Here is a 26,544-nt window from a genome sequence, read left to right as displayed (position 1 = left end):
CTCTGAAATGTTCCGGGGAGGTGACCAATCAAGAATGGCTTGGATCTTTTCTTGATGAACTTTGACTCCATCCACTCCAATCACATGACCCAAGTATATAATCGATGTGAGCCCGAATTCACATTTGGACATCTTAGCATACAAAGACTATGATTCCATAATACTCAACACCTCATCTAAGTGCCTCAAATGTTCCTCCCATGATTTGCTGTAAATCAAGATATCAACAAAGAATTCTAAAACAAATTTATGTAGATACTCATTAAATATGTGGGTCATGCATGACTGAAATTTAGCAAGGGCATTAATGAAACCAAAAGGCATCACTAAGAACTCGTAATGACCATAATGGAACTTGAAAGTTGTTTGGTGGATGTCTGACTCACGCACCTTAATCTGATGATATCCCGAATGAAGATCAATCTTCAAGAGATAAACTGGGCCATGTAACTCATCCAATAGCTCATCAATGCATGGAATGGGATGTTGGTTCTTAATGTTTTCTTGTTTAGTGCAAGATAGTCAATACACATGTGAAGGGTCCCATCCTTCTTCTTCACCAGCACTACTGAAGAAGCAAATGGACTAGAACTCGGTCTAATAAATCCCATATCCAGTAGTTCTCTGATGGTCTTCTCTATCTCATCTCTGTAGGCCTTGGGATGGCGATAGGGAGTAGTCATGACCATCTTTGCTCCCTCTCCTAGCTCTATCACATGCTCAAAGCCTCTATCAAGCGATAGTCGAGGTGGTATATCACCAAACACCACCCCATGCTTATCTAAAATCTGTTGGATATCTATATGATAAGTTTTGCCATCCTGAGATGTAGGTGCCTTAGATGAGATAAAGCACTGTGTAGCCCAAAGGATGTCTCGGTGTCTGATAATAGTTTGCATCCTACGAGAAGAAACCTCCTTGGGGCCTCCATCTGACAATTCCCTCAATATTCTCTTCTTACCATCAGCTAGAAACTCCAATTGCATCCTGCGATGGTCTATAATATATCTGCCAATTCCCTGTAGCCACTGCATACCAAAAACTATATCATAATCCTCTAAAGGTAGAACATAAAAATCATCTGTCAATGTGTAGTCTCCCATCTAATTATTGAGTTGAGGAATCCTCCTGGTACATCCCAACATTGCACCATTTGCAACCTTCACTCCAAATCCTGAAAAATTCCTTTGACTATAACCTACGTTTCTCTACCAGGTGCTGATCAATAAAATTATGCGTTGCTCCAATATCCACCAAACACACTACACGCTACCCCTGAATAGTCCATTACCTCAATCCAATATTCAAAGGCAAGAACACATCAAAGTCCTTCTAACCATGCCATAAAACTCAAGAATTTGACCATCTCCAAGAAGAACATATGAGTTTCCAAGAATTTCACTCTAGACCCTTTGGAAGGGTCAGGAGCAAAATTCACCCTCTTGGCTAAAATCCTTCATTTTTCAATGCTTTCAAACATTTCCAATGGCAAAAGACGTCCATCCTTCCTTTCAAGATGCCTTGCAAATCAAAATTTGGTCAAACTAGGGAGGAAATGAGTCTTAGGAGGATTTTCGCTCTGGACCGTTTGGAATGGTCAGGAGCGGAAATCTTAGTTTAGGCTTGATCACTCACTTTTCAAACTTCAAACTACCTCAAGAACCAAACTTAGATCATTTTCCACCTAAGGAACAAGGATTGATGCCCAAACCAAGTAGCAAATGAGGTTTATAGTGAATTTCGCTCTGGACCCTTTGAAAGGGTCAAGAGCGAAATTCTCTTTTAGGCTAAAATCTTGATCTTCCAAAGCATCCCACTCCCTCTCAGGGAAAGAACATACTAATTCCTTCTCCATCGTACCAAAGCTTGGCCAAAATAAGGAAGAAAATAAGGGCTACAAAGATTTTCGCTCTAGACCCTTTGGAAGGGTCAGGAGCGAAAATCATTTTTTGGGTTTGATCCTTGACTTTCCCAACTCTCATCCTCTTTGGGAGGCAAACATAGATCCCTCTCCTTTCATTTCCACCTTGGTCCTAACTCTGGCTAAAGGAAAAATGAGTGTTTTCAAGAATTTCGCTCTAGACCCTTTGGAAGGGTCAGGAGCGAAATTCCTAATCTTGGCCAAAATCCTTCACATTTTCACATCCCATCACCTTAAAACTAGAACGTTGGTCTAAACAAGGGAGAAAATGAGGTTTTCAAGAATTTCGCTCTGGACCCTTTGGAAGGGTCAAGAGCGAAATTCCTACTTTAGGCTAATTTCCAACATTTTGTAACCCTCAAATCTCCTCTCAAAGACAAATGTGCATCAAAACCTTCCCATCACGCCCCAGAAGTCAACAAACTTGGTCATGTCAAAGAGCAAAGTGGAGAAAAATGAATTTCACTCTGGACCCTTTGGAAGGGTTAGGAGCGAAAATCATCCTTGGGCTCAAATCCTGACTTCATTTTCACATTTCCTCATTCAAACAAGCATTTTAACTTTCATTCTAACCTAGGAATGCGTTAGTTCTAGGTTTTGGTCAAAGTAGAATGTCTTATGGATAATTTTGCTCTGGCCCCTTTGGAAGGGTTAGGAGTGAAATTCGCTTTGGACCCTTTGGAAGGGTCACGAGCGAAATTTGACATTTTGGTCTCTCCGTCAGGATCATTTTATAGAATTTAACATTTAAGTATAAGAAATTATACTTTAACTTATATTCCATATATACTGTCAGGATGTTTGAGAGTGGTTTCGGACCTCCAGGAGTTATATTGCAAAATCTAGTTTTTGGAGGATTCTTCAGTTTTCCAGACTTAGTCAAATTTCAGGATCAGGACTTTCCAGACAGCCAAATTTCAGGATCAGGACATTCCAGACAAACAAATTTCAGGGCATTCGAAGATCAGGGTGACATTCCAGACTTCATCACTCACCAACTTGACCTAGCTCGGACCTTCAAGAATGATAGATACTCACCAAACAAGACACAATTAGCAACAAGAGCAAAACCAGGCCCTAAGGAAGACTTTCAAAGAAACCCTAATTTTGGGGCCCCAAAGACTCAACCTAGCTCAAGCAGAGCTTGCTATCCAGGTGATCCCCCTGGCGACACTCGAAAAGCAAAGGCTAACAAACAAACGCTAAAAACCTAGAAAGCAAAACCCCACAAAGCGAAAAAAGTAGGGGTCCCCATTTGCAATGGGGCGATGTGTGAATACGTCACAACAGGACCCAGAGGTGAAGTCTAGAGAACTTGCACAACTTAGGCAGTGAGGTTCACTGGACACTTATGTGACTGAATTCCAAAACCTGTCAGTCATGGTGAGTAGCATCTCAGAGAAGCGGTTGGTTGTCCTTTTCACTGAAGGACTTGAAGAACCATTTAGAGAATGGGTCAAAGCTTTTGATCCGCCCACCCTGGTAGAAGTTGTCAAAAAATCTAGAAACATGGAGTTGGCTGCCCCAAAGAGTAAAACTTAGTCTAAGCCTTTCCCTTTCAGAAAGGACAAGAAGAAGTTCACGAATCAAACCAAGAGGTTCCCTCCGCGTATGGATGATGGGCTTCGTCAAGAGCTCCGGAGAAAGAATCTATGTTATTCTTGCAGAGAACCTTGGGTTCCGGGACATAGGTGCCATGGAAAAGGGAATTTGCATCAGATGGAATACTATTCAGAAGATGGATCAGATTCTGAAATGTCAGAATAGCAAACTGAAGTTGAGGACAACGAGTATGAAGAGGCTCCTGAAGGGCTTGAATTTGGGTCAGAAGATAGAGGAGTGGTTGCTCAACTCTCGACCATTCACAAAAATGAATCCTTCAGAGTACGGGGTATGATTGGAGAGCATCGTATCATAGCTCTCATTGACACAAGTGCAACACACAACTTCATTGATGAAAAGATTGTTGCAAAAAAGGGACTAGTGGCAGAGGAAGTTGAGGGCTTGAAAGTTATGGTAGCAGATGGCTCCACTATATCCTGTAACCGAATGATTTCCAACATGTCTCTAAAGTTGGGAAATCATGAAATCAGAGATGATTTCTTTGTGGTGAGTATTGGAGGGAATGATGATGCAGTCCTCGGGATTCAATGGCTGAGATCTCTTGGTGAAATCACACTAAACCTACAAACCATGGAGCTGAAATTCATGTCTGAAGGGAAGAAGGTAGTTTTGAGAGAAATGCCGCATGGGGGACTTAAGTTGTATCCTTGAAAAGAATGGAAAGGCTGATCCGCCATAATGAGGTGGAGTGGGCAGCGAAGAGTTTGATAATGCCTTCCAATCCATTGGTAGATAAAGGCAGCTATTCCTCAGATATTTCAGCAATGATCAAGGATAGAAGCAAGATCATGGTCATGCCTTCAGAACCACAAAAGGAGCACAGAGATTATCTTGAAGACATTCAAGCTTTGATAACCAAGAGAAGCAAGGTGTTCGAAAATCCACCTCCTGGCAGGCCTCCTGAAAGAGGTGTCGAACACATTATTGAGCTTGAGGAAGGAGCTAAGCCAGTCATGACTACTCCTTACCGATATTCTAAGAAGCAGAAGGATGAGATTGAGAAAGCAATTCAGGAATTGCTTCACATGGGTTACATACAACCTAGCAAAAGCCCCTTTGCTTCGGCTATTGTTTTGGTGAGAAAGAAGGATGGGACCATGCGCATGTGTGTGGATTACAGAGCCCTGAATCAGAAGACCATCAAGATTCGGTATCCTATTCTGAGAATTGATGAGCTCATTGACGAGCTACATGGGGTAGTGTTCTTTTCCAAGATTGACCTCAGATCGGCGTACCGTTAGATTAGAATGAGAGCTTCAGATGTGGAGAAGACTGCTTTCAGATGCCACTTTGGGCATTTTGCGTTCTTAGTCATGCCCTTTGGGTTGACTAATGCTCCTGCTACATTTCAATCATGCATGAACAGAATCTTCCAAGAACAGTTAAGGAAGTTTGTTTTGATATTTTTTGATGACATCCTAATATTTAGCAAATCCTGGAAAGAACATTTACAGCAGTTGGATGAAGTGTTGGGCATATTAGAATCTGAGCCCCTGTTTGCCAAGGAATCCAAATGTGAGTTTGGGATGGAAGAGTTACTCTACCTCGGTCACATTATCAATGTTGGTGGTGTGAACATGAATCCTAAAAAGATTAGAGCCATCATTGATTGGCCTACTCCCGAAAACATAACACATTTGAGGGGATTTTTGGGGTTGTGTGGTTTCTATCGGAGGTTTGTGAAGGGATATTCTCAGCTGGCTGCCCCACTTACAGATCTTACAAAGAAAAGAGCTTTTGAATGGTCTGAAAAGGCACAGACAATATTTGAGCAGTTTAAAGGGATCATGAGTTCCTGCCCTGTTTTAGCATTACCTGATTTCACCAAGCCATTTGAGCTACAGTGTGACGCATCTCGAGAAGGTGTTGGTGCGGTCCTCATGCAGGATAAGCATCCTATAGTCTTTGAGAGAAGAAAGTTGAGAGGTCCGGAGAGACTGTATTCCATTTATGATAAGGAAATGCTTGCCATAATGCATACCCTTGCAAAATTCAGGCAGTATCTAGTGGGGAGTAAATTCATTGTTAAGACTGATCACAATAGTCTTAAACACTTCATGCATCAGAAAGATTTAAATGAGATAGCAGAAATGGGTGAGTAAGTTGTAGGCTTACAATTTCGATATTGAATATGTTAAGGGGAAAAACAATGTTGTGGTAGATGCTTTGTCCAGCAGGCCCCATTTAAGCTCACTTTGTGAGCTTACTGCTGATTGGAGGAAGTTGTTGCTTGCTGATTATGCCAAAAATCAGTTTACAACCAGCCTTATAGAAGGTACTTTTCATGATGAAAAGTAAAAATTGGTTGAGGGATTGATACTATACAAGGGAAGAATCTTCATAGTAGGTGAATCTAACTTAAAAGAGAAGATCTTGAAGACTTTCCATGACATCCCCCTTGCTGGTCACCAAGGTTATTTCAAAACATATAGGCAGATCCGGGAGAAATTCTCTTGGAAGGGACTTAAAAGTGATGTTTTGAAATACATTAAAGAGTGTCTTACATGTCAGAAGAACAAAGATAAGCACACTCTACCAGCTAGTATGTTACAACCCTTGCCTATTCCCGGTCAAAAATGGGAGAGTATCTCCATGGATTTCATCACGGGGCTGCCTCGGGCTCAAGGGAAGGATAGCATCTATGTGGTGGTGGACAGACTTACAAAGTTTGCTCATTTCTTCGCCATCACCAGCTCTTTTACAGCAACACAAGTTGTTGAAGTGTTCTTCCGGGAGGTGTTCAGATTACATGGTTTACCGAAGAACATTGTGAGTGATAGGGACAACAAGTTCCTAAGTGCTTTCTGGCAGGAGGTTTTCAGATTGTGTGATATTGTGCTCACTCCAAGCACCAATTATCACCCTCAAACTAATGGGCAGACCGAGATAGTGAATAAGTGGTTGGAAGGTTATCTCAAAAACTATATCTTGGAGTAGCAAAATACTTGGGTGAGATGGCTTCACCTAGGGGAATATTGTTACAATTCTTCCTATCACATGTCCATTCAGATGTCACCATTCATGGCACTATATGGTTATGAAGCTCCTAGCTTCGCGGATTTGGTATTTGGTGATAGCAGAACCCCTCAGGTAAAGGATATGATGAAGCAAAGTGAAGATATTCTGAGGATTTTGAGGGACAATCTCCAGCATGCACAGAATCAGCAGAAGTTATATGCTTATCAGCAGCGAATTGAGCGCACCTTTGAGGTGGGTGACATGGTTTATTTGAGGCTCCAGCCCTACAGTCAGTCTACTCTCAAGAAGAGTGGGGTTGAGAAATTGAAGCCTCGATTCTATGGGCCTTTCAGAGTCAGCAGAAGGGTTGGAGAAGTGGCTTATGAGTTGGAATTACCAGCAAGCGGCAGGATCCATAATGTATTTCATGTGTCTCGCCTTAAGAAGGCTCTGGACATAATGTTGTTGCTTCAGCTGAGTTACCTCCGCTTGATGAGGAGGGAGAGTTAGTTTTGGTTCCGAAAGCTATCCTTGAATTCAGGGAATGATCTTTGAGGAGAAGAGTGATCAGAGAATACTTGAATACTTGATCAAATGGAAGAATCTACCAGCTGAGGATGCTACATGGGAAAATGAGGAGATTTTATTGCATCTAGCCTTACAGTTGCTTGAGGACAAGCAATTTTGGGGAGGGCGGACTGTAATGTCCCCTTCTCACTGATGACCTTCCAGTGGTCCATTAGCCTATTCCTGAGACCCGTAGGCTAGGTGGAATGAAGAATGAGCGGTCCAACATTGATGAAACGAGGACTTACTATTTTTACTAAGTCAGGGAATGGCCATTCTGGTGTTACTGTCCTACTGAGCTCTCCATGTTTTGCCTCTGGATGCGATGATCATGCTTTTCTGAGCATTAGTTCTTGACTTACTATTTTTAGTAAGTGGCAGTATGGTACAATTCTATTTTTGGCAGTAGACAGGGTTCTGATTCTGCAACAGTTCTGTGGTCGTCCTGGCCCAGTTTCATCCTAGTTGTGTTAATAATCAATACGGGAGTCATATGCGACATAATTAAATATTATTTCCTTATCCTAAGGTTTAATATTTAATTAATCTGATTATTTGCGACTGATTTATTAAAATTGGGATTAATGCCTATTTTATCCTAATTGTTTCGTGACACTCATGTGTACTATGGGATGGCGAAAAAATTTTAGAGGAATATTATGTTATATTGCATCTCCATTATTTGCCAAGTAATTAACGTGGGTCCGTTCCCTTTTGGCGTGAGGTTTGACTTATGAAAAGTGGCGCTACACTTGGGTGAAATGAAATGCAAATGAAGGAGTGGCGTTTGGAGGAATTTGCATTTGATCTTCGTTGCTAAAGAGTTATAAATAAGAGCCTTGGGCTCTCATTTGAGACATCTTTGAAAATTGCATCGTTATGCTGTCGATTTGTGTGATGTCCCCTTCTCACTGATGACCTTCCAGTGGTCCATTAGCCAATTCCTGACGCGTAGGCTAGGTGGAATGAAGAATGAGGGTCCAGCATTGGTGAAATGAGGACTTACTATTTTTAGTAAGTCAGGGAATGGCCATTCTAGTGTTACTGTCCTACTGAGCTATCAATGTTTTGCCTCTGGACGCGATGATCATGCTTTTCTGAGCATTAGTTCTCAACTTACTATTTTTAGTAAGTGGCAGTGTGGCACAATTCTATTTTTGGTAGTAGACATGGTTCTGATTCTGTAGCAGTTCTGTGGTCGTCCTGGCTCAGGTTCATCCTAGTGGTGTTAATAATCAGTACGGGAGTCATGTGCGACATAGTTGAATATTAATTTCTTATCCTAAGGTTTAATATTTAATTAATCTGATTATTTGCGACTAATTTATTAAAATTGGGATTAATGCCTATTTTGACTAAGTTCTTGGCGAATTTCATGTTTATTAAAGAGATGTCGAAATATTGAGAAAGATATTATTTTTTTTATGACTTATCTCTAATATTTGCCAAAGTGTAACGTGGGTCCTTGCCTTAGGCGTGAGGTTTGACTTGTGGGAAATCGCGCCACACTTGGGGTCCACATGTAGTGGAGTGAAATACAAAGGAAAGGCGTTGAAATTGAAGGAAATTGCATTTGGGTTTGAGGTGTGTGAAGTTATAAATATGAGACTTGGGCTCCCATTTTCACATCATTGAAAATTGCATCGTTGTGCAACCAGTTTGCCTACTGAAAATCTGAGCTTCGAAGTTGGCTTCCTAGCTGAGTCTCAGTTTTGTACTTGCAAGATAGTACCTAGCTGTGTCCTTGTGTTCCCATTGCTGATTGGTGAATAAGTCGCAGATTATGGAGTGTTCTATGTTGGATTTGAGTGTTTCTAGTTGCTGGTCGTGGGACTGCTGAAAGTATATTTTGCTCACATCTCTTAACCAAGCGACTCCATCATTCTGGGTACCGGCTCATCCTTCCTTCCTAGCCATGGTGATACGTTGTGTAAGTTTTTAGCAAGTTTAATTGAGCATTGATTTTTCTAGACAAAATCGAAATCCCTAGGTATGGCGTGGGTTTCTGATATTGCATTGGGATGCATGCAAATTAAATAAGTGTTGTTTGGGGTTGTAGTTTGGATTGGATGTTGTTGTTAGTGTTATATAGGGGGGTTGGGATTGATTTGAGCTGATTCGGGTGAAAAATGAGGGAGTTATGAGTATTTTGATGTTTCCATAGGCTGCTGAATTGTACTTTCAGCCTGCAGATTAGTTGTAACAGAAAATGATAGTCTTGTTGTAGAAATCTGCAATTATTCTTCTCATCTCATCTCTATTTTGTAAGGTTGTTTCAGTAGTACTGATCATCCCTTCTTTCTGTTCTTATTTGTAATCCCCACTGCATAAGTGGAAGAGGCTGGCTTGCCGCCTTCTATGTTTTGTAATTCAGTTTTTGTACTCGGTCCTCCCACTGAATAAGTGGTCGAGTGATAAGTCCAATACAATGGTCCTGCCGCTGAAATATGCGGTAGAGTGATAGCTTAATGTAATGTCTTCCCGCTGAAACACGCGGTAGAGTGATTGAATTTCAGTTTCTTGTCATTTTCCCTTGGTCGGTTTACCGCCAAGAGTTTGGTTTCTATCCTGCTGGATAAGCAGAAGGGGCTGGCTTGCCACCCAAGCATTGTAATTTCAGTTTGATTACTGTTGCTAATGATCCCCGGAACACCATATGCTCTCACCCTCCCAGACTGGGCTCTCGGTGAACAAAAGGTGGAAGGGTTCCCTTTCAGCAGTTCGGTTTATTTCTCTAACCTTAACAGGTTGTGGTCATTGCTTGTGTCGCTTATTGTTAAAAGTTCAAAAAAAAATTACTGGGATATTACAGTGGTATCAGAGCTTGTCTTCCTGCCAGTCTGTGAGAGTCAGTGAGTTCAGAAGTCTCCATGAGTGACAGAGACGTCAGATACTACAACAGAGAGCAGAAAAGACAGCAATTTCAGATTCCTATAGTGCCCGAAGAGGACACATTTTCAGAAGTATTGAGAAACAAAAAGAAGGATGTAGATACCTCAGATTCAGTGGATTCAATGGCAGATAAGACTACAGAAACAAATGAGGCACCCGACAAGAAGGCAGAGAGGCAATTCAATGCCATGATGGACATGATGTCTTTACTGCTGGCAAAGCTCAACCAGAATGTTGTTGGGGTCCCTAATCAGCCCAACAATGGACCGGAAACCAACACATCTAACGCTCCTGTAGCTAATGGAAATGGGAGTAACAACGGGAGTAACCATGGAGGTTCAGCCCCAAGGCCTTTACAACCTGTATTTCTGCCAAGAGAAGTACAAGCTGAAACAGAGATACCCACAGCTGATGAAATAAGAAACAGCTACATGGAGTATGCTTCTCTTCCTGGTGAGATCCGAGATATCTTAACTCTGGATCAGTTTATGAATCAGAAAATGAAGAGAGGAAGGAGGAATGACTATAAGTCTGCTGCCCCAAGAGATTATCAGCAAGCTCTTGGAAGAGTGACCTTAGCACACTTTGATGGAAGTGCTAAGAGTACAGCTAGAGCATGGGTACAAAAGTTGGAAAATTACTTGTCCTTGAGGCCGATGCCGGAGGAGGATGCCATCAAGTTTGCTACCTTGCACTTGGATGGAGTGGCCCACGAATGGTGGTACCATGGGCTGGTCACCCTTGGTCATAACTTAATCGCCACCTATGCTGATTTCACCAACAAGCTGATTGAGAGATTCGACACCAGGGATCCAGAGGTGAAGTTCAGAGAACTTGCACAACTCAGGCAACAAGGTTCATTGGATACTTACGTGACTGAATTCCAAAACCTGTCAGTCATGGTGAGTAGCATCTCAGAGAAGCAGTTGGTTGTCCTTTTCACTGAAGGACTTGAAGAACCTTTGAGAGGATGGGTCAAAGCTTTTGATCCACCCACCCTGGCAGAAGCTATAAAAAAATCTAGAAATATGGAGTTGGCTGCCCCAAAGAGTAAAATTCAATCCAAGCCTTTCCCTTTCAGAAAGGACAAGAAGAAGTTCACGAATCAGACCAAGAGGTTCCCTTCGCGTATGGATGATCAGCTCCGTCAAGAGCTCTGGAGAAAGAATCTTTGTTATTCTTGCAGAGAACCTTGGGTTCCCGGACATAGGTACCATGGAAAAGGGAATTTGCATCTGATGGAGTGCTATTCAACAGAAGGATCAGATTCTGAAATTTTAGAACAACAAATTGAAGTTGAGGACAGCGAGTATGAAGAGGCTCCTGAAGGGCTTGAATTTGGGTCAGAAGATAGAGGAGTGGTTGCTCAACTCTTGAGCATTCACAGAAATGAATCCTTCAGAGTTCGGGGTGTGATTCGAGAGCATCGTGTCATAGCTCTCATTGACACAGGTGCAACACACAACATCATTGATGAAAGGATTGTTGCAACAAAGGGACTAGTGGCAGAGGAAGTTGAGAGCTTCAAAGTCATGGTAGCAGATGGCTCCACTATATCCTGTAACCGAATGATTTCCAACATGTCTCTGAACTTGGGAAATCATGAAATCAGAGATGATTTCTTTGTGGTGAGTATTGGAGGGACTGATGATGCAGTCCTCGGGATTCAATGGCTGAGATCTCTTGGTGAGATCACACTAAACCTACAAACCATGGAGCTGAAATTCATGTCTGAAGGGAAGAAGGTAGTTTTGAGAGGAATGTTGCATGGGGGACTTAAAGTTGTATCCTTGAAAAGAATGGAAAGGCTGATCCGCCATAATGAGGTGGAGTGGGCAGCGGAGTGTTTGATAATGCCTTCCAATCCATTGGTGGATAAGGGCAGCTATTCCTCAAATATTTCAGCAATGGTCAAGGATGGAAGCAAGATCATGGTAATGCCTTAAGAACCACAACAAGAGCACAAAAATTATCCTAAAGACATTCAAGCATTGATAACTAAGAGAAGCAAGGTGTTCGAAAATACCCCACCTGGCAGGCCCCCTGAAAGAGGTGCCGAACACATTATTGAGCTTGAAGAAGGAGCTAAGCCATTCATGACTACTCCTTACCGATATCCTAAGAAGCAGAAGGATGAGATTGAGAAAACAATTCAGGAATTGCTTGACATGGGTTACATACGGCCTGGCAAAAGCCCCTTTGCTTCGGCTGTTGTTTTGGTAAGAAAGAAGGATGGGACCATACGCATGTGTGTGGATTACAAACCCCTAAATCGGTATCCTATTCCAAGAATTGATGAGCTCATTGACGAGCTACATGGGGCAGTGTTCTTTTCCAAGATTGACCTCAGATCGGGGTACCATCAAATCAGAATGAGAACTTCAAATGTGGAGAAGACTGCTTTCAGATGCCATTTTGGGCATTTCGAGTTCCTAGTCATGCCTTTTGGTTTGACTAATGCTCCTGCTACATTCTAGTCATGCATGAACAAAATCTTCCAAGAACAATTAAGGAAGTTTGTTTTGATATTTTTTGATGACATCCTAATATTCAGCAAATCTTGGAAAGAACATTAACAACAGTTGGATGAAGTGTTGGGCATATTACAATCTGAGTCCCTGTTTGCCGAGGAGTCCAAATGTGAGTTTGGGATGGAAGAGTTGCTCTACCTCAATCACATTATCAGTGTGGGTGGTGTGAAGGTGGATCCTGAAAAGATTAGAGCCATCCTTGATCGGCCTACTCCCGAAAACATAACACATGTCAGAGGATTTTTGGGATTGTGTGGATTCTATCGGAGGTTCGTGAAGGGGTATTCTCAGTTGGCTGCCCCCCTTACAGATCTCACAAAGAAAGGAGCTTTTGAATGGTCCGACAAGGCACAGACAACATTTGAGCAGTTTAAAGGGATCATGAGTTGCTGCCCTGTTTTAGCATTGCCTGATTTCACCAAGTCATTTGAACTAGAGTGTGATGCATCTGGGGAAGGTGTTGGTGTGGTCCTCATGCAGGATAAGCACCCTAAAGTCTTTGAGAGCAGAAAATTGAGAGGTCCTGAGAGACTGTATTCCATTTATGACAAGGAAATGCTTGCCATAATGCATGCCCTTGCAAAGTTCAAACAGTATCTGGTAGGGAGTAAATTCATTGTTAAGACTGATCACAATAGTCTTAAACACTTCATGCATCAGAAGGATCTGAATGAGAGGAAGCAGAAATGGGTGAGTAAGCTACAGGCTTACAATTTCGATATTTAGTATGTTAAGGGTAAAAACAATGTTGTGGCGGATGCCTTATCCAAAAGACCCCATTTAAGCTCACTTTGCGAGCTTACTGCTGATTGGAGAGAGTTGTTGCTTGCTGATTATGCCAAAAATCAGCCTTATAGAAGGTACTTTTCATGATGAAAGCTACAAATTGGTTGAGCGATTGAACCTACACAAGGGAAGAATCTTCATAGTAGCTGAATCTAGGCTAAAAGAGAAGATTCTGAAGACTTTCCATGACATCCCCCTTGCTGGTCACCAAGTTTATTTCAAAACATACAAGCAGATCCGGAAGAGATTCTCTTGGAAGGGACTTAAAAGTGATGTTCTGAAGTACATCAAGGAGTGTCATACATGTCAAAGGAACAAAGATGAGCACACTCTACCAGCTGGTTTGTTACAACCCTTGCCTATTCCCCATCAAAAATGGGAGAGTATCTCCATGGATTTCATCACAGGGTTGCACGGGATCGAGGGAAGTATAGTATCTATGTGGTGGTGGACAGACTTACAAAGTTTGCTCATTTCTTCGCCATCACCAGCTCTTTTACAACAGCACAAGTTGCTGAAGTGTTCTTCCGAGAGGTGTTCAGATTACATGATTTACCGAAGAACATTGTGAGTAATAGGGACAACAAGTTCCTAAGTGCGTTTTGGCAGGAGATTTTCAGATTGTGTGGTACTGTGCTCACCCCAATCACTAGTTATCACCCACAAACTGATGGGCAGACCGAGATAGTGAATAAGTGGTTGGAAGGTTATCTTAGAAACTATGTCTCAGAGCAGCAGAATACATGGGTGAGATGGCTTCACCTAGGGGAATATTGTTACAATTCCTCCTATCAAATGTCTATCCGGATGTCACCATTCATGGCACTATATGGTTATGAAGCTCCTAGCTTTGCGGACTTGGTATTTGGTGATAGCAAAACCCCTCAGGCAAAGGATATGATGCAGCAGAGTCAGGATATTCTGAGGATTCTGAGGGACAATCTCTAGCATGCACAGAATCAGCAGAAGTTGTATGCTGATCAGCAGCGAATTGAGTGCACCTTTGAGGTGGGCGACATGATTTATTTGAGGCTCCAACCCTACAGACAGTCTACTCTCAAGAAGAGTGGGGTTGAGAAGTTGAAGCCACGATTCTATGGACCTTTCAAAGTCAGCAGAAGGGTTGGAGAAGTGGCATATGAGTTGGAATTGCCAACAAGCAGCAGGGTCCATAATGTATTTCATGTGTCTCGCCTTAAGAAGGCTTTGGGACATAATGTTGTTGCTTCAACTGAGTTACCTCCGCTTGATGAGGAGGGAGAGTTGGTTTTGGTTCTGGAAGCTATCCTTGAATTCAGGGAACGATCTTTGAGGAGAAGAGTGATCAGAGAATACTTGATCAAATGGAAGAACCTACCAGCAGAGGATGCTACGTGGGAAAATGAGGAGATTTTATTGCATCCAGCCTTACATTTGCTTGAGGACAAGCAATTTTGGGGAGGGTGGACTGTAATGTCTCCTTCTCACTGATGACCTTCCAGTGGTCCATTAGCCTATTCCTGACCGGTAGGCTAGGTGGAATGAAGAATGAGGGTCCAGCATTGGTGAAATGAGGACTTACTATTTTTAGTAAGTCAGGGAATGGACATTCTAGTGTTACTATCCTACTGAGCTCTCCATGTTTTGCCTCTGGACGCGATGATCATGCTTTTCTGAGCATTAGTTCTTGATTTACTATTTTTAGTAAGTGGAAGTGTGGCACAATTCTATTTTTGGCAATACACAGGGTTCTAATTCTGCAGCAGTTCTGTGGTCGTCCTGGCTCAGTTTCATCCTAGTGGTGTTAATAATCAGTACGGGAGTCATGTGCGACATAATTGAATATTAATTCCTTATGCTAAGGTTTAATATTTAATTAATCTGATTATTTTGCCTAAGTTCTTGGCGAATTTCATGTTTATTAAAGAGATGTCGAAATATTGAGAAAGATATTATTTTTTTTATGACTTATCTCTAATATTTGCCAATGTGTAACATGGGTCCTTGCCTTAGGCGTGAGGTTTGACTTGTGGGAAATGGCACCACACTTGGGGTCCACATGTAGTGGAGTGAAATGCAAATGAAAGGCGTTGAAATTGAAGGAAATTGCATTTGGGTTTGAGGTGTGTGAAGTTATAAATATGAGACTTGTGCTCCCATTTCCACATCTTTGAAAATTGCATCGTTATGCTGCCGGTTTGGCTACTGAAAATCTGAGCTTCGAAGTTGGCTTTCTAGCTGAGTCTCAGTTTCGTACTTGCAAGATAGTACCTAGCTGTGTCCTTGTGTTCCCATTGCTGATTAGTGAATGAGTTGTAGATTATGGAGTGTTCTATGTTGGATTTGAGTGTTTCTGGTTGCTGGTCGCGAGACTGCTGATAGTATATTTTGCTCACATCTCTTAACCAGGCGACTCCATCATACTGGGTACCGGCTCGTCCTTCCTTCCTAGCGATGGCGATACATTGTGTAAGTTTTTAGCAAGTTTAATTGAGCATTGATTTTTCTAGACAAAATTGAAATCCCTAGGTATGGCGTGGGTTTCTGATATTGCATTGCGATGCGTGCAAATTAAATAAGGGTTGTTTGGGGTTGTAGTTTGGATTGGATGTTGTTGTTAGTGTTATATTGGGGGATTGGGATTGATTTGAGTTGATTCGGGTGAAAAATGAGGGAGTTATGAGTATTTTGATGTTTCCATAGGCTGCTGAATTGTACTTTCAGCTTGCAGATTAGTTGTAATAGAAAATGATAGTCTTGTTGTAGAAATCTGCAATTACTCTTCTCATCTCATCTCTATTTTGTAAGGTTGTTTCAGTAGTACTGATCATCCCTTCTTTCTGCTCTTATTTGTAATCCCCACTGCATAAGTGGAAGAGGCTGGCTTGCCGCCTTCTAAGTTTTGTAATTCAGTTTTTGTACTCAGTCCTCCCACTGAATAAGTGGTCGAGTGATAAGTTCAATACAATGGTCCTCCCGCTGAAATATGCGGTAGAGTGATAGCTTAATGTAATGTCCTCACGCTGAAACACCCGGTAGAGTGATTGAATTTCAGTTTCTTGTCATTTTCCCTTGGTCGGTTTACCGCCAAGAGTTTGGTTTCTATCTTGCTGGATAAGCAAAAGGGGTTGGCTTGCCGCCCAAGCATTGTAATTTCAGTTTGATTATTGTTGCTAACGATGCCCGGAAAACCGTATGCTCTCACCCTCCCAGACTGGGCTCTCGGTGAACAAAAGGTGGAAGGGTTCCCTTTCATCAGTTCGGTTTATTTCTCTAACCTTAACGCGTTGTGGTGATTGCTTGTGTTGCTTATTGTTAAAAATTCAAAAAAAAAATTACTGGGATATTACAGTTTGGCTACTGAAAATCTGAGCTTCGAAGTATGGCTTCCTAGCTAAGTCTCAGTTTCGTACTTGCAAGATAGTACCTAGCTGTGTCCTTGTATTCCCAGTGCTGTGGGTGAATGAGTTGCAGATTGTGGAGTGTTCTATGTGGGATTTGAGTGTTTTCTGCTTGCTTGTCGCGGGACTGCTGAAAGTATATTTTGCTCACACCTCTTAACCAGGCGACTCCATCATCCTGGGTACCGGCTCATCCTTCCTTCCTAGCCATGGCGATACATTGTGTAAGTTTTTAGCAAGTTTAATTCAGCAATGATTTTTTCTAGACAAAATCGAACTTCCTAGGTCTAGCGTTGGGTTTTGTGCTTGCATTGGGATGCGTGCCAATTAATTGTTGGGTTGTTTGGGTTGTGGTTTTGATTGGTTGCTGTTCTGAGTGAATTACGATGGGTTTGGGACTGGTTTGAGTCAAATTGGATGAAAAATGAGAGAGTTATGAGCATTTGGGTGTTTCCATGGGCTGTTGTTTTGTACTTTCAGCTTGCAGATTTAATGTAATAGAAAAATATATTCTTGCTGTAGAAATCTGCATTACTCACCTCCTTTCATCTCTAATTTTGTAAGGTTGTTTTAGTAGTACTGATCAATCATTCTTGCTGTCCTTATTTTGTAATTCCCACTGCATAAGTGGAAGAGGCTGGCTTAGTCGCCTTCTTCCTTTGAAATTCAATTTATGTACTCAGTCCTCCCACTGAATAAGTGGGAGAGTGATAAGTTTAATTCAATTGTCATCTCGCTGAAACATGCGATAGAGTGATAGTTTAATGCATAGTTGAAAATCTCGAACTCGCCTCGGACTCGGCAAACCAAAAATTTGGACTCGGACTCGTGAAAGACTCGTGAAAGACTCGACAAGGACTCAGCAAAAAGAAAAACCGTAGTTTTACAAAAAAACATAAAGAAATTAATGCATTTAGAGAGCATAAGAGCCATAATTGAAACATTACAAATGTCACATACTCATAGTTTCAAACTTTCAACTCTAAAATGTATAATACCAAGATTTCTTCAATGCTAATTATGCTGTTATATGGAGCCTAATCAGACTCGGAGGTTAAATTTTCCCTACTTCCATCGGCGCAATTTCCCCCTATATTTTTCGACGGGGGTTTGGGGGCAGCGCCCCCAAGTTGGGGTCAAGGGGCAAACAAATTTTAAAAAATTGAATTTTAAAGCTTGTATGACTTTTTTTCTAGGTCGCGCGAGTCCATTTGAAAGACTCGCGAATCCATGCAAAAGACTCGCAAGTCTTTCAGATGGACTCGCCAAGACTCGCCTCGCGAGTTCTTGGCGAGTCGACTCGTGGCTCCCATGGACTCGCGAGTCCTTGGCGAGTCCGTGGCGAGTCCACGAGTTTTAAAACTATGGTTTAATGTAATGTCCTCCCACTGAAATATGCGGTAGAGTGATTGAATTTCAGTTTCTTATCATTTTCCCTTGGCCGGTTTACCGCCAAGAGTTTGGTTTCTATAATGTCCCCTTCTCCGCAGTGATTAGTTCAGTTGGTCATTAGCCTAGTTCGGAGGCGCGTAGGCTAGTCGGGAGCAGAAATTAGGGTTTCCTATTTTCTAGGAGGATTCTTTGGTGTTTTCAAGAGGTATATGTGGGAGTTTGACAGTTTGGATTCTGGATTCCTTCTGGGTTTTCAAAGAGCTTCAGGATGGTTCGACATGCATCTGCATCGGGTGACTTTTTCCAAACTTACTATTTTTAGTAAGTGCGACGGCTGCTCAAAATGTGGTTAAAATCACTTTGGAAACACTTACTATTTTTAACAATATGCTATTTTTAGTAAGTACTATTTTTAGCAGTTCTATTTTTTGCAAGATGTCAGCAGGCATGTGCAGATGGCTATTTCCGGCAAGTCAGTTTGAGCAGTTGGTCTTTTAGCATTTTTTGGTGCTATTCTTGGCAAGGATTCTGCAACTCAGCTCAGTGGCTATTTCTGGTAGTGTTATTTTGGCAAGATCCTGTATTCACTCAGATGACTATTTTTAGCAATTCAGTTCAGAGCCCCAACTCAGTTTAGTTTTGGTGATTTCGAGCACTTCAGTCTCCGCCTCAATTTGGCAATAATCAGTATTTGAGAAGGTATTTTTAATATATTAATATCTTAGGTATGAGGTATTAATATTTGATTATTTTATGAATGGACGACTTAGGAAGGGAGAAAATATTAATTTTATCCTAAGTCTATTTGGGTGAACTTGTGCAAGGAAATGAAATGAAATGCAATGCCAAATGTGGATGAAATGGAATGGCATTTGGTTTAGGTGTATTTGGAGTGCATTTGAATTTGAATTTGGCTAGCAAAAAGTTATAAGTAAGTGACTTGGGCTCTCATTTTGGTATCTCAGACAATTTACACCGTTATGTTGTCGGATTGACTCCAAACAATCTTTGAGGGTGAATACTTCCTAGGGCTCTTGACAGACTTCGAGTGTGAGATATCACTCCTAGTTGTGATTGGATCTTCTGAATGTATGGTTCGATTTTAGTGTGCATTTGCAGATTTTTAGTGTAGTGTGGATTTCAGTGTTGCTGGTTTTTGGTGTGGCTGTAGCTCGTTTTAGTTCATAACTCTTAGTTCGTGTGTCAGATCATTCTAGGTAGTGGCTCGTTCTCTTCCTATGCCACAGGCGATCAAGTCTATAAGTTTGTAGATCTTAATGTTGAGTATTTAAATTTTAAATGCAAATCATACTTTCCTAGTCGTACTATGCTGGGCTGCCTGGGAATGCGTGCATAAATTCATTTGGGGGTTTTTGGTGCAGTTTGTTGGTTCTAATCTCATCGCCTATCTTGTATCTCTCATTTGCATCCGTTTGGGGGTCATTTCATTGAGTGTGAATAGAGTTATGAGCATTTTTGTGAGTTTTTAAGCTGCTGGTCTGTGTGTTTCCAGCACATGGGTTGCATATCAAAATCTGAAAAATTGTTAATTTGGAGTGTTTCCTTGTGTGGAGTTGGTTTTAGAGTGTGTGGGTTCTTTGGAGTGTGTTTAAAGATAAGTTGAGTGTGTGGGGAGTGATTTAGAAGTGTCTGTAAGGATTTTAATGTTTTTGGTCTGTATTTCCAGCCTTCTGTTCATTCATATTAGATTTAGTTTTGGGGGGTTGAAGCCGGTTTTCAGGTGTGTGAGTCTATGGGTGTGGTGTGAAGAGTCTTGGTAATAAGTTGCAGCTGTTAGTTTGGGTTTTGACATTTGAATATCTATGATGAATCATATTGTAATGCTTGTTAGTAATACTAACAACAATTTATTTGAACTCTCTTAGTCCCACTGCATAAGTGGAAGAGGCTGGCCTTGCCGCCTAGTTTGGACAATGATTCTAGTAATTTTGTAATCCATGTTTGCATTGTAAAGCTGATTAGTAGTACTAACAGCTATATACTTGGATTGTTGTTCTTTGGCCCATTGCATAAGTGGAAGAGGCTGGCTTGCCGCCTTCTTATCTATTGTAATTCTGTCCTCCCGCTGAATAAGCGGTTGAGTTGATTGTAATCTCATTTTTAGTCCTCCTGCTGAATAAGCACTGGAGTTGATTGCTATTTCATTTCTAGTCCTCCCGCTACATAAGCGGTAGAGTGATTGCATTCTTCAGTTCTTTGGCTTGTCCTTGGCTGGTTTACCGCCAATTGATTGCATTGTTTTAATATCCCGCTATATAAGTGGAAGGGGCTGGCTTGCCGCCCGAAGATTGTAATCATTTTCAGATATTGGCATCTAATGATCCCCTCGACACTGTATGCTCTCACCCTCCAAGATTGGGCTCTCGGTGATCAGAAAGTGGAGGGTTACTTTCAGAAACGTTTGGTTGTCATTTCCTAACATTAACAAGTGTTGTGTTGAATGTAACTTTGTGAAAAAAAAATTAACGAGGATATTACAGTTTCTATCCTGCTGGATAAGCAGAAGGGGCTGGCTTGCCGCCCAGACATTGTAATTTCAGTTTGATTATTGTTGCTAACGATCCCCGGAACACCGTATGCTCTCACCCTCCCAGACTGGGCTCTCGGTGAACAAAAGGTGGAAGGGTTCCCTTTCAGCAGTTTGGTTTATTTCTCTAACCTTAACGGGTTGTGGTGATTGCTTGTATCTCTTATTGTTAAAAATTCAAAAAAAATTTACTGGGATATTACAGTCTAGAACCCCCCATTTGAAATTTCAGTAACCAATTTCTAGCAATGGTACTCCTATAACATGACTTCTTCTCAGAGAAAAGCCCTTGCGACTTACATACTATCCAATCCTCATATTGCTCCTTCTTTGGTATTTTCATTACGGCAGTAATAACCTCCCGACTAATTGTAAGTAAAACCTTACCCTTTGCGTCCCTTATACACCTCTCAGCAGGACCATATCTGCTCATACATTCCAAAACTACTTCTGGACATGACAAAGCTGGAGGAAATGTTGCAGCTTCTACCAACCCACTATCTAAAATTTTTTGCATTAAAGGGGAACCAACAGAATTCCGGGCTCTTTCATGGAATTCCTCTAAGTCTACTGATGGCAGAAAAGTATCCCCTATGTCAGGCAAGGAGTAGAGTGTAACCAAGACTTCTAGTTTGTTTGAGGTACTTTCGGTCTCATTTTACCTTTACAACCAAGAAATGCACAGCAGGAAGAATTGACTGAACTGACTGAAGTATCAAATAACACTTTCAATTTATGAAAACTAATAGGAAAAGAGGAAGAACTTGAGCTCACCTTTCATGCAGAACTGAGAATTCACAGAGTTAGGAGCAAGAAATACTGCCTGCACTAATCTTCTACTTACCAAATTGGGCAAATGATAAAAAGCAAGTAACTTGTTTTAAATAAAACAGATCTTAGGGACTAGCCTAAAATATCAGTCGCACGATTCGTCATGATTTGAAACTGCATACTCATCTGTGCCAAATCGTGCTGAAAAGATTTAATTCTGATAGTTTATTAATAACAAGTCTTTTCCCTCCATATCCTTCCTTGGAATGATTATTCCCTAGTACGGACTTTTATCACAATTCATTTTCTCGAGGTTCATCTTTTAAATCCAGAATATTCCCTACATGCTGACACTTCTTCACTTTATCTCCAAAGTCATTGATCCTCGAACCTTGAACTTTGAACCCTTCAAAAAGTAGTTCAAAAGTTCAAGTTCAAAACAACAGTAGAGCAAAACATATGAACATGCCTAAGCTCACACATTATAAAACATGACTTACACAAGACTTGCTTTGACATGTTGAACCGTGAACCTTGAACCACTAGAATGGTTCAAGATTCAAGTTCAATGAACTATTACCACCAAGACCTTTAGTGCCTTATTCAAAACAAAGCCATTATACACATACCACACTTGAACTTCAACCTTGAACTTTTGGAAAGGTTCAAACGACGGGTTCAGTTCAAGAAAAATTGCAAAGAGAAAATTTGAAGGACACGGAAAGACATAATACAAGTGCGGACTATCAATGTGCATTCCAACCTACCTCTTCTTTCACACAAACAACGTGACTACACACAAGGGGAAACGAAGATGTGGGATGTAGAGCCAAAGCATACTGATTTGGATGCTCCCGCTTCTCAGCTTCTTGCATTGACACTTGATGTCTCGGAGAGCGAGCAAACTTATAGTGCAAGTGCAAGTGGCATTGGCTCATCTAATGTCAATGTCAATGATGAGGAGGATGAGGAGGAGGAGGAGGAGGATGAACTAGCTGATCCATTTGATGATTAAACTTTATATAGTTGAAAGTTGAAACAATGATACTTGAATATTTTGTCATTTTGATATTAAACTTGATGTATATGATGCTATTAGTTTATGTTTGTTTTGTTGTTTATATGATGCTATGTGACATGCTAATCTTAATTCATGCTTATAGGCTGCACAAATATTAATATATATATATATATATATATATATATAATTTACATGTTTTTGTACTAACAAACCCAAACCCCTTTTCAAAATTTTGCCGTACCGGTTCTTCGAACCCGAACCGGCAAGCTAACTTTTTTTTCATTCTAGATGTATATAAGTTTTACTGATTTCACACTTGGATCTTAATGATCTTAGTTTCCCTTCAGTAGCAACAATCATCTGAGACTTTTACTGGATATATGTCTACCTTGAAGCTTTGGAAACTAGATCTGACAAATTTTACTTCTAGTTCTGATCATGATTTCTCCAAAACAATATGCATTTTTTGTAAATTCTCGGTGAAGAGCAAAACTCCTGCACCACATCACCTTACCCCTGCTGCTATCTTGTTCATTCCACGCCCTCAACAATCCATTATAATATAAATAAGAAGAATCATATAAATTCAATCCTTCCCTACAGATAAAATATAGTTTGAATGTCAATCGACTTATTGGTTAATGAAGAAAAGACCAGCTGAATTGCTTTAAACTATATCACCTACTTCAAAGAAGAGGTCATTTTGAACAAAAGCAAACATTAATGGTATAAATCAATAAGTAACTATCTTAAGCTGTAGGTATCAATCTTTAGAGAAGTAAAATAGAAGAAGATAATACTGCATACTAGAAATGACAAGACAAAAGATTTCTCAAGAATAACGAAGGTAACTAACTGCAATTATCACCTAAAAGATGCATCATTCAACCCTACAAAATAACAAATTCTTTAAGTACCCAGAAAACCAGTAAAGAAAATTTAAAAGTTGAAGGAAATCTAAAAATTGGCCAGAGAAAACAAGCACGATTTCTCCAATAGGTGTGCTTTCCAAATTAGGCAACAAGACCATAAACCCCCAGGAAGTTTCTTGGTAAAGGAGTTTTAACAACATAATTAGATGGGTTTGAATGATGCTAGAACAATTAAGACATAACTGTCATGTATCCTTGAAAAAAAAGATAGAAACCAATTTTAACATCCACGAGACTAAGGACAACCTATGGGACAGCCTGTCTGAACAAAATTCTTTGCCTATGCAAGTTGATGATGAGTGCTCCCAGCTTCTCAATATACTCCTCACTGAATAAATTATACCATGTGCTAGCAGTTAAGATACTGACAAACTTATCCCTGCTGTCTTTGAGTGCATCAAACTCTAAGATTAACTGCTTTTCAGTTTCCACATTTCTGGAGTTGCAAAAAGTACCCTTCCTTCCCAAGGCTCTTTAGGCCATTTCCACCGTCCAGTCTTGCAGCGGAGTTAATGAGAGTTAGTTCTAAGCTGAGCAATAAGAATTTTAGCTCTCCATGATATATTAGCCCCTATGTAAACTTTTGAAGATGATCATATGTAGGGCTGAACTCATTCATATGGTATTGTTTCTTTCTTCCTAGCCCAATACCCTAAATTCTCTTGTAGAACTTATCCATAACGAAGGCCTTTATCTCCTTGATAAAAGGCAGTGTCATGCCCTGATCTGACACCCCCTCTTCATCAGCAAATCTTGATAAGAATTGGTCTTACAATAGTAGGACTTCACAATTTCTGTTTCTAACATTGACCAGAGCAATAGCTGCAGATCACAATTATTACCATGAGCAGATCAAAATTCTTATTGTGTGAAGATCGCGGTTATTACTGATGATTGCATTCCTTCCAAACAACGATCTCCTCCTAAGCCCACCGAAGGATAAGTTAGTCTTAACAAAGGTGAATTAAGAAAGGCAGATTACTTGTTGAAGCGATGAGATTGGTGGCCAATAGACATACTCCCCCTCATCGGTCACAACCTTGAAAGGAAGACACCTCCCTACACACCTGATGGAGGGGCATAAACAAAGAACACGCCAAGCATTCAGCGATCATCATCAAAAAAGGAAGAGCATCTGATCTCAGATATCCAGCAGAAATCAGCATCACAAAGAGGAATAATCAGAATTCAAGAATCGATCGGGAAAGATAACCAGACAGCAGATAAAAGAGGGTGTGTCTTAAATGAAAAACCAAATCTAAGAGAGGAAGATCAGTGTTATCCTAAAGTGATTAGCTCAAGACTGAACTGGTGATACTCTGGGTAGTATGCCGTTATATATATATATATATATATATATATATATCTGTGGTATACAACGATAGATGCATGTGTCCTTAGACAATATAATATATACATCTCTGCACTTAACATCAAGTGAAATGCCTCAAAGAAGGAAAGAGAATTCAGAAATCTAAGCATTCGAGCAGATAAAGAATACCATTTCAAACTGCACACTCATTAAGCCAGCAACCCACATGTTTACCCAATTCTTGGGCCCTACATCAGGATACTGAAGTAACAATTTCCAATCCTAAGCATTATTCAAACCCTAATAGAGGAATCTAGGGCAGATTAGGTTAAGTCCTGGTAAGGGGCATTACAATAACTTAATTAGAATGCATGGTGTGTGCAGGATGCAATAGGTTCACACGCTCTTGACAAAGAAGTAACTATATCTAAGAAAATAAAACAAGTAAAACAGGAGTATAAATTCCATTTTAATGGAGTACTATCATACTTTACTGGAGGCCTGATCGGCCATGAACAAACAGCTCCTACATACATGCTCACATAAACATACATTACCACTCGATAAATTCTTCGTTCTACAGTATTTGCTTCCAAATGTATAATTTTTAATATTAATTCACATACAGTTGATTTTAAAAATCTTATTTCGTAAGTAACAAAAATGTTCAATAAACTATTTGCACTGCAATCATCAGAAAAAAAGGAAAAAGGTCCTTGACAGTACGAGTGATCCAGACTGAGTGACGAGATCTTTAACCCGTCTCTGTGATGTGGATGCAAACTGGTGTCCAAAAAGATAAGATCAGAGGCATATGCCGCTACACATCTGCAATAGAAAAAAATTACATTCAGTAACAATCCCAAATTGTCTTCTACTGAAAACTAAGAAAAGCATTGGTCAGTCCAATTGATCAAATGTAAATAATTTATGTCCAACAATGAATGGATTGTTGAAGCTTGAGCCCAGATTGTCAAGAAAACCTCGTACTTAGGTTGTCCGGATACATCCATGCATGGATGGTATTGGATCCCACAAAGTGAGGTGTGCAAATCTACTATAAGGTTAAAGAAATTAAGCTAGAAAAATCCACTTGAAAATATTAAACCACTAAACGAACCAATCTCTACCCCTGACATAGAGCACAAACTACCCTATTGATCATGTGAATTGTAATAGATTGCACGTCATCCAATCTATCAAGAAAATCAAACAAGATGAAGGTATATTAAATGACAACTATCATGATTTAGAGAAACAGCCTGACTAGAGATTTAAATCACAGAAATCATCCAATGACTTGTGACACAAGAATAAAACATCACATTCAGAAAATGTATAAAAGAAACAAACAATCTATAAAAGGCAATGTGACATTAGAGATAGAGATGGCTTAGAATCATAATGCATCTCAGAAAAGAATCTCTGTGAGAATTACTAGTTTAAAAATTCTTGATCTCGGTGATCGGATCAAACCATGCCACAACCACTTAAGCATTTTTGCATGAAAAAACTTGAAGGGGTACGGTGCTTTCTTCTATTCACTTAATTTAAAGTTTGAATAATATAACAAAATTTGAATTAGGAGATGTGGATTTCTTCTCATTCTTATTGAAACCAAATCCAATATCATAAAAAACATACCCAGGCTCTTAGCAGCATACAAAAAAAGAAAAGCCATAAGCTTTTTAATGCAAAAGCTTGTATGGCTGTAGCTTGAAGAAACAAGAATAGTTGGAAAACCAATTCACTTCCACTAGAACAAAAGGGTATGCAATGGGCAAGGAGCTTAGGTCACTAGCCAAAGGCCTCAAGAAAGTTCCTAAAAACTGACAACATGAAAGAACTGATAGCTGATGAATCTGGAAGCTAACATTAAATGAACATTTTCCATACATTGTGGCTGAATC

The 26,544-nt window shown here is 40.4% G+C and overlaps 1 protein-coding gene across 3 annotated transcripts in view; it reads right to left on the bottom strand.

The window, feature by feature from the left end:
• The window catches only part of LOC131032376 (acyl-CoA hydrolase 2), a 256,053-nt gene that overhangs the window by 28,648 nt on the left and 200,861 nt on the right, over positions 1 to 26,544 (bottom strand). For 2 of the 3 annotated variants that reach the window (XM_057963330.2, XM_057963329.2), the window contains one exon: positions 25,361 to 25,462. The exons of the other annotated variant lie outside the window; for it this stretch is intronic. In XM_057963330.2, the coding sequence (XP_057819313.1) occupies positions 25,361 to 25,462 (102 nt within the window). The remainder of the gene's footprint in view (positions 1 to 25,360; positions 25,463 to 26,544) is intronic. 3 annotated transcript variants of the gene reach the window in all.

Source organism: Cryptomeria japonica, chromosome 8, assembly GCF_030272615.1.
Source record: "Cryptomeria japonica chromosome 8, Sugi_1.0, whole genome shotgun sequence".
NCBI lineage: Eukaryota > Viridiplantae > Streptophyta > Pinopsida > Cupressales > Cupressaceae > Cryptomeria > Cryptomeria japonica.
This window is presented reverse-complemented; position numbering and strand designations above follow the sequence as displayed.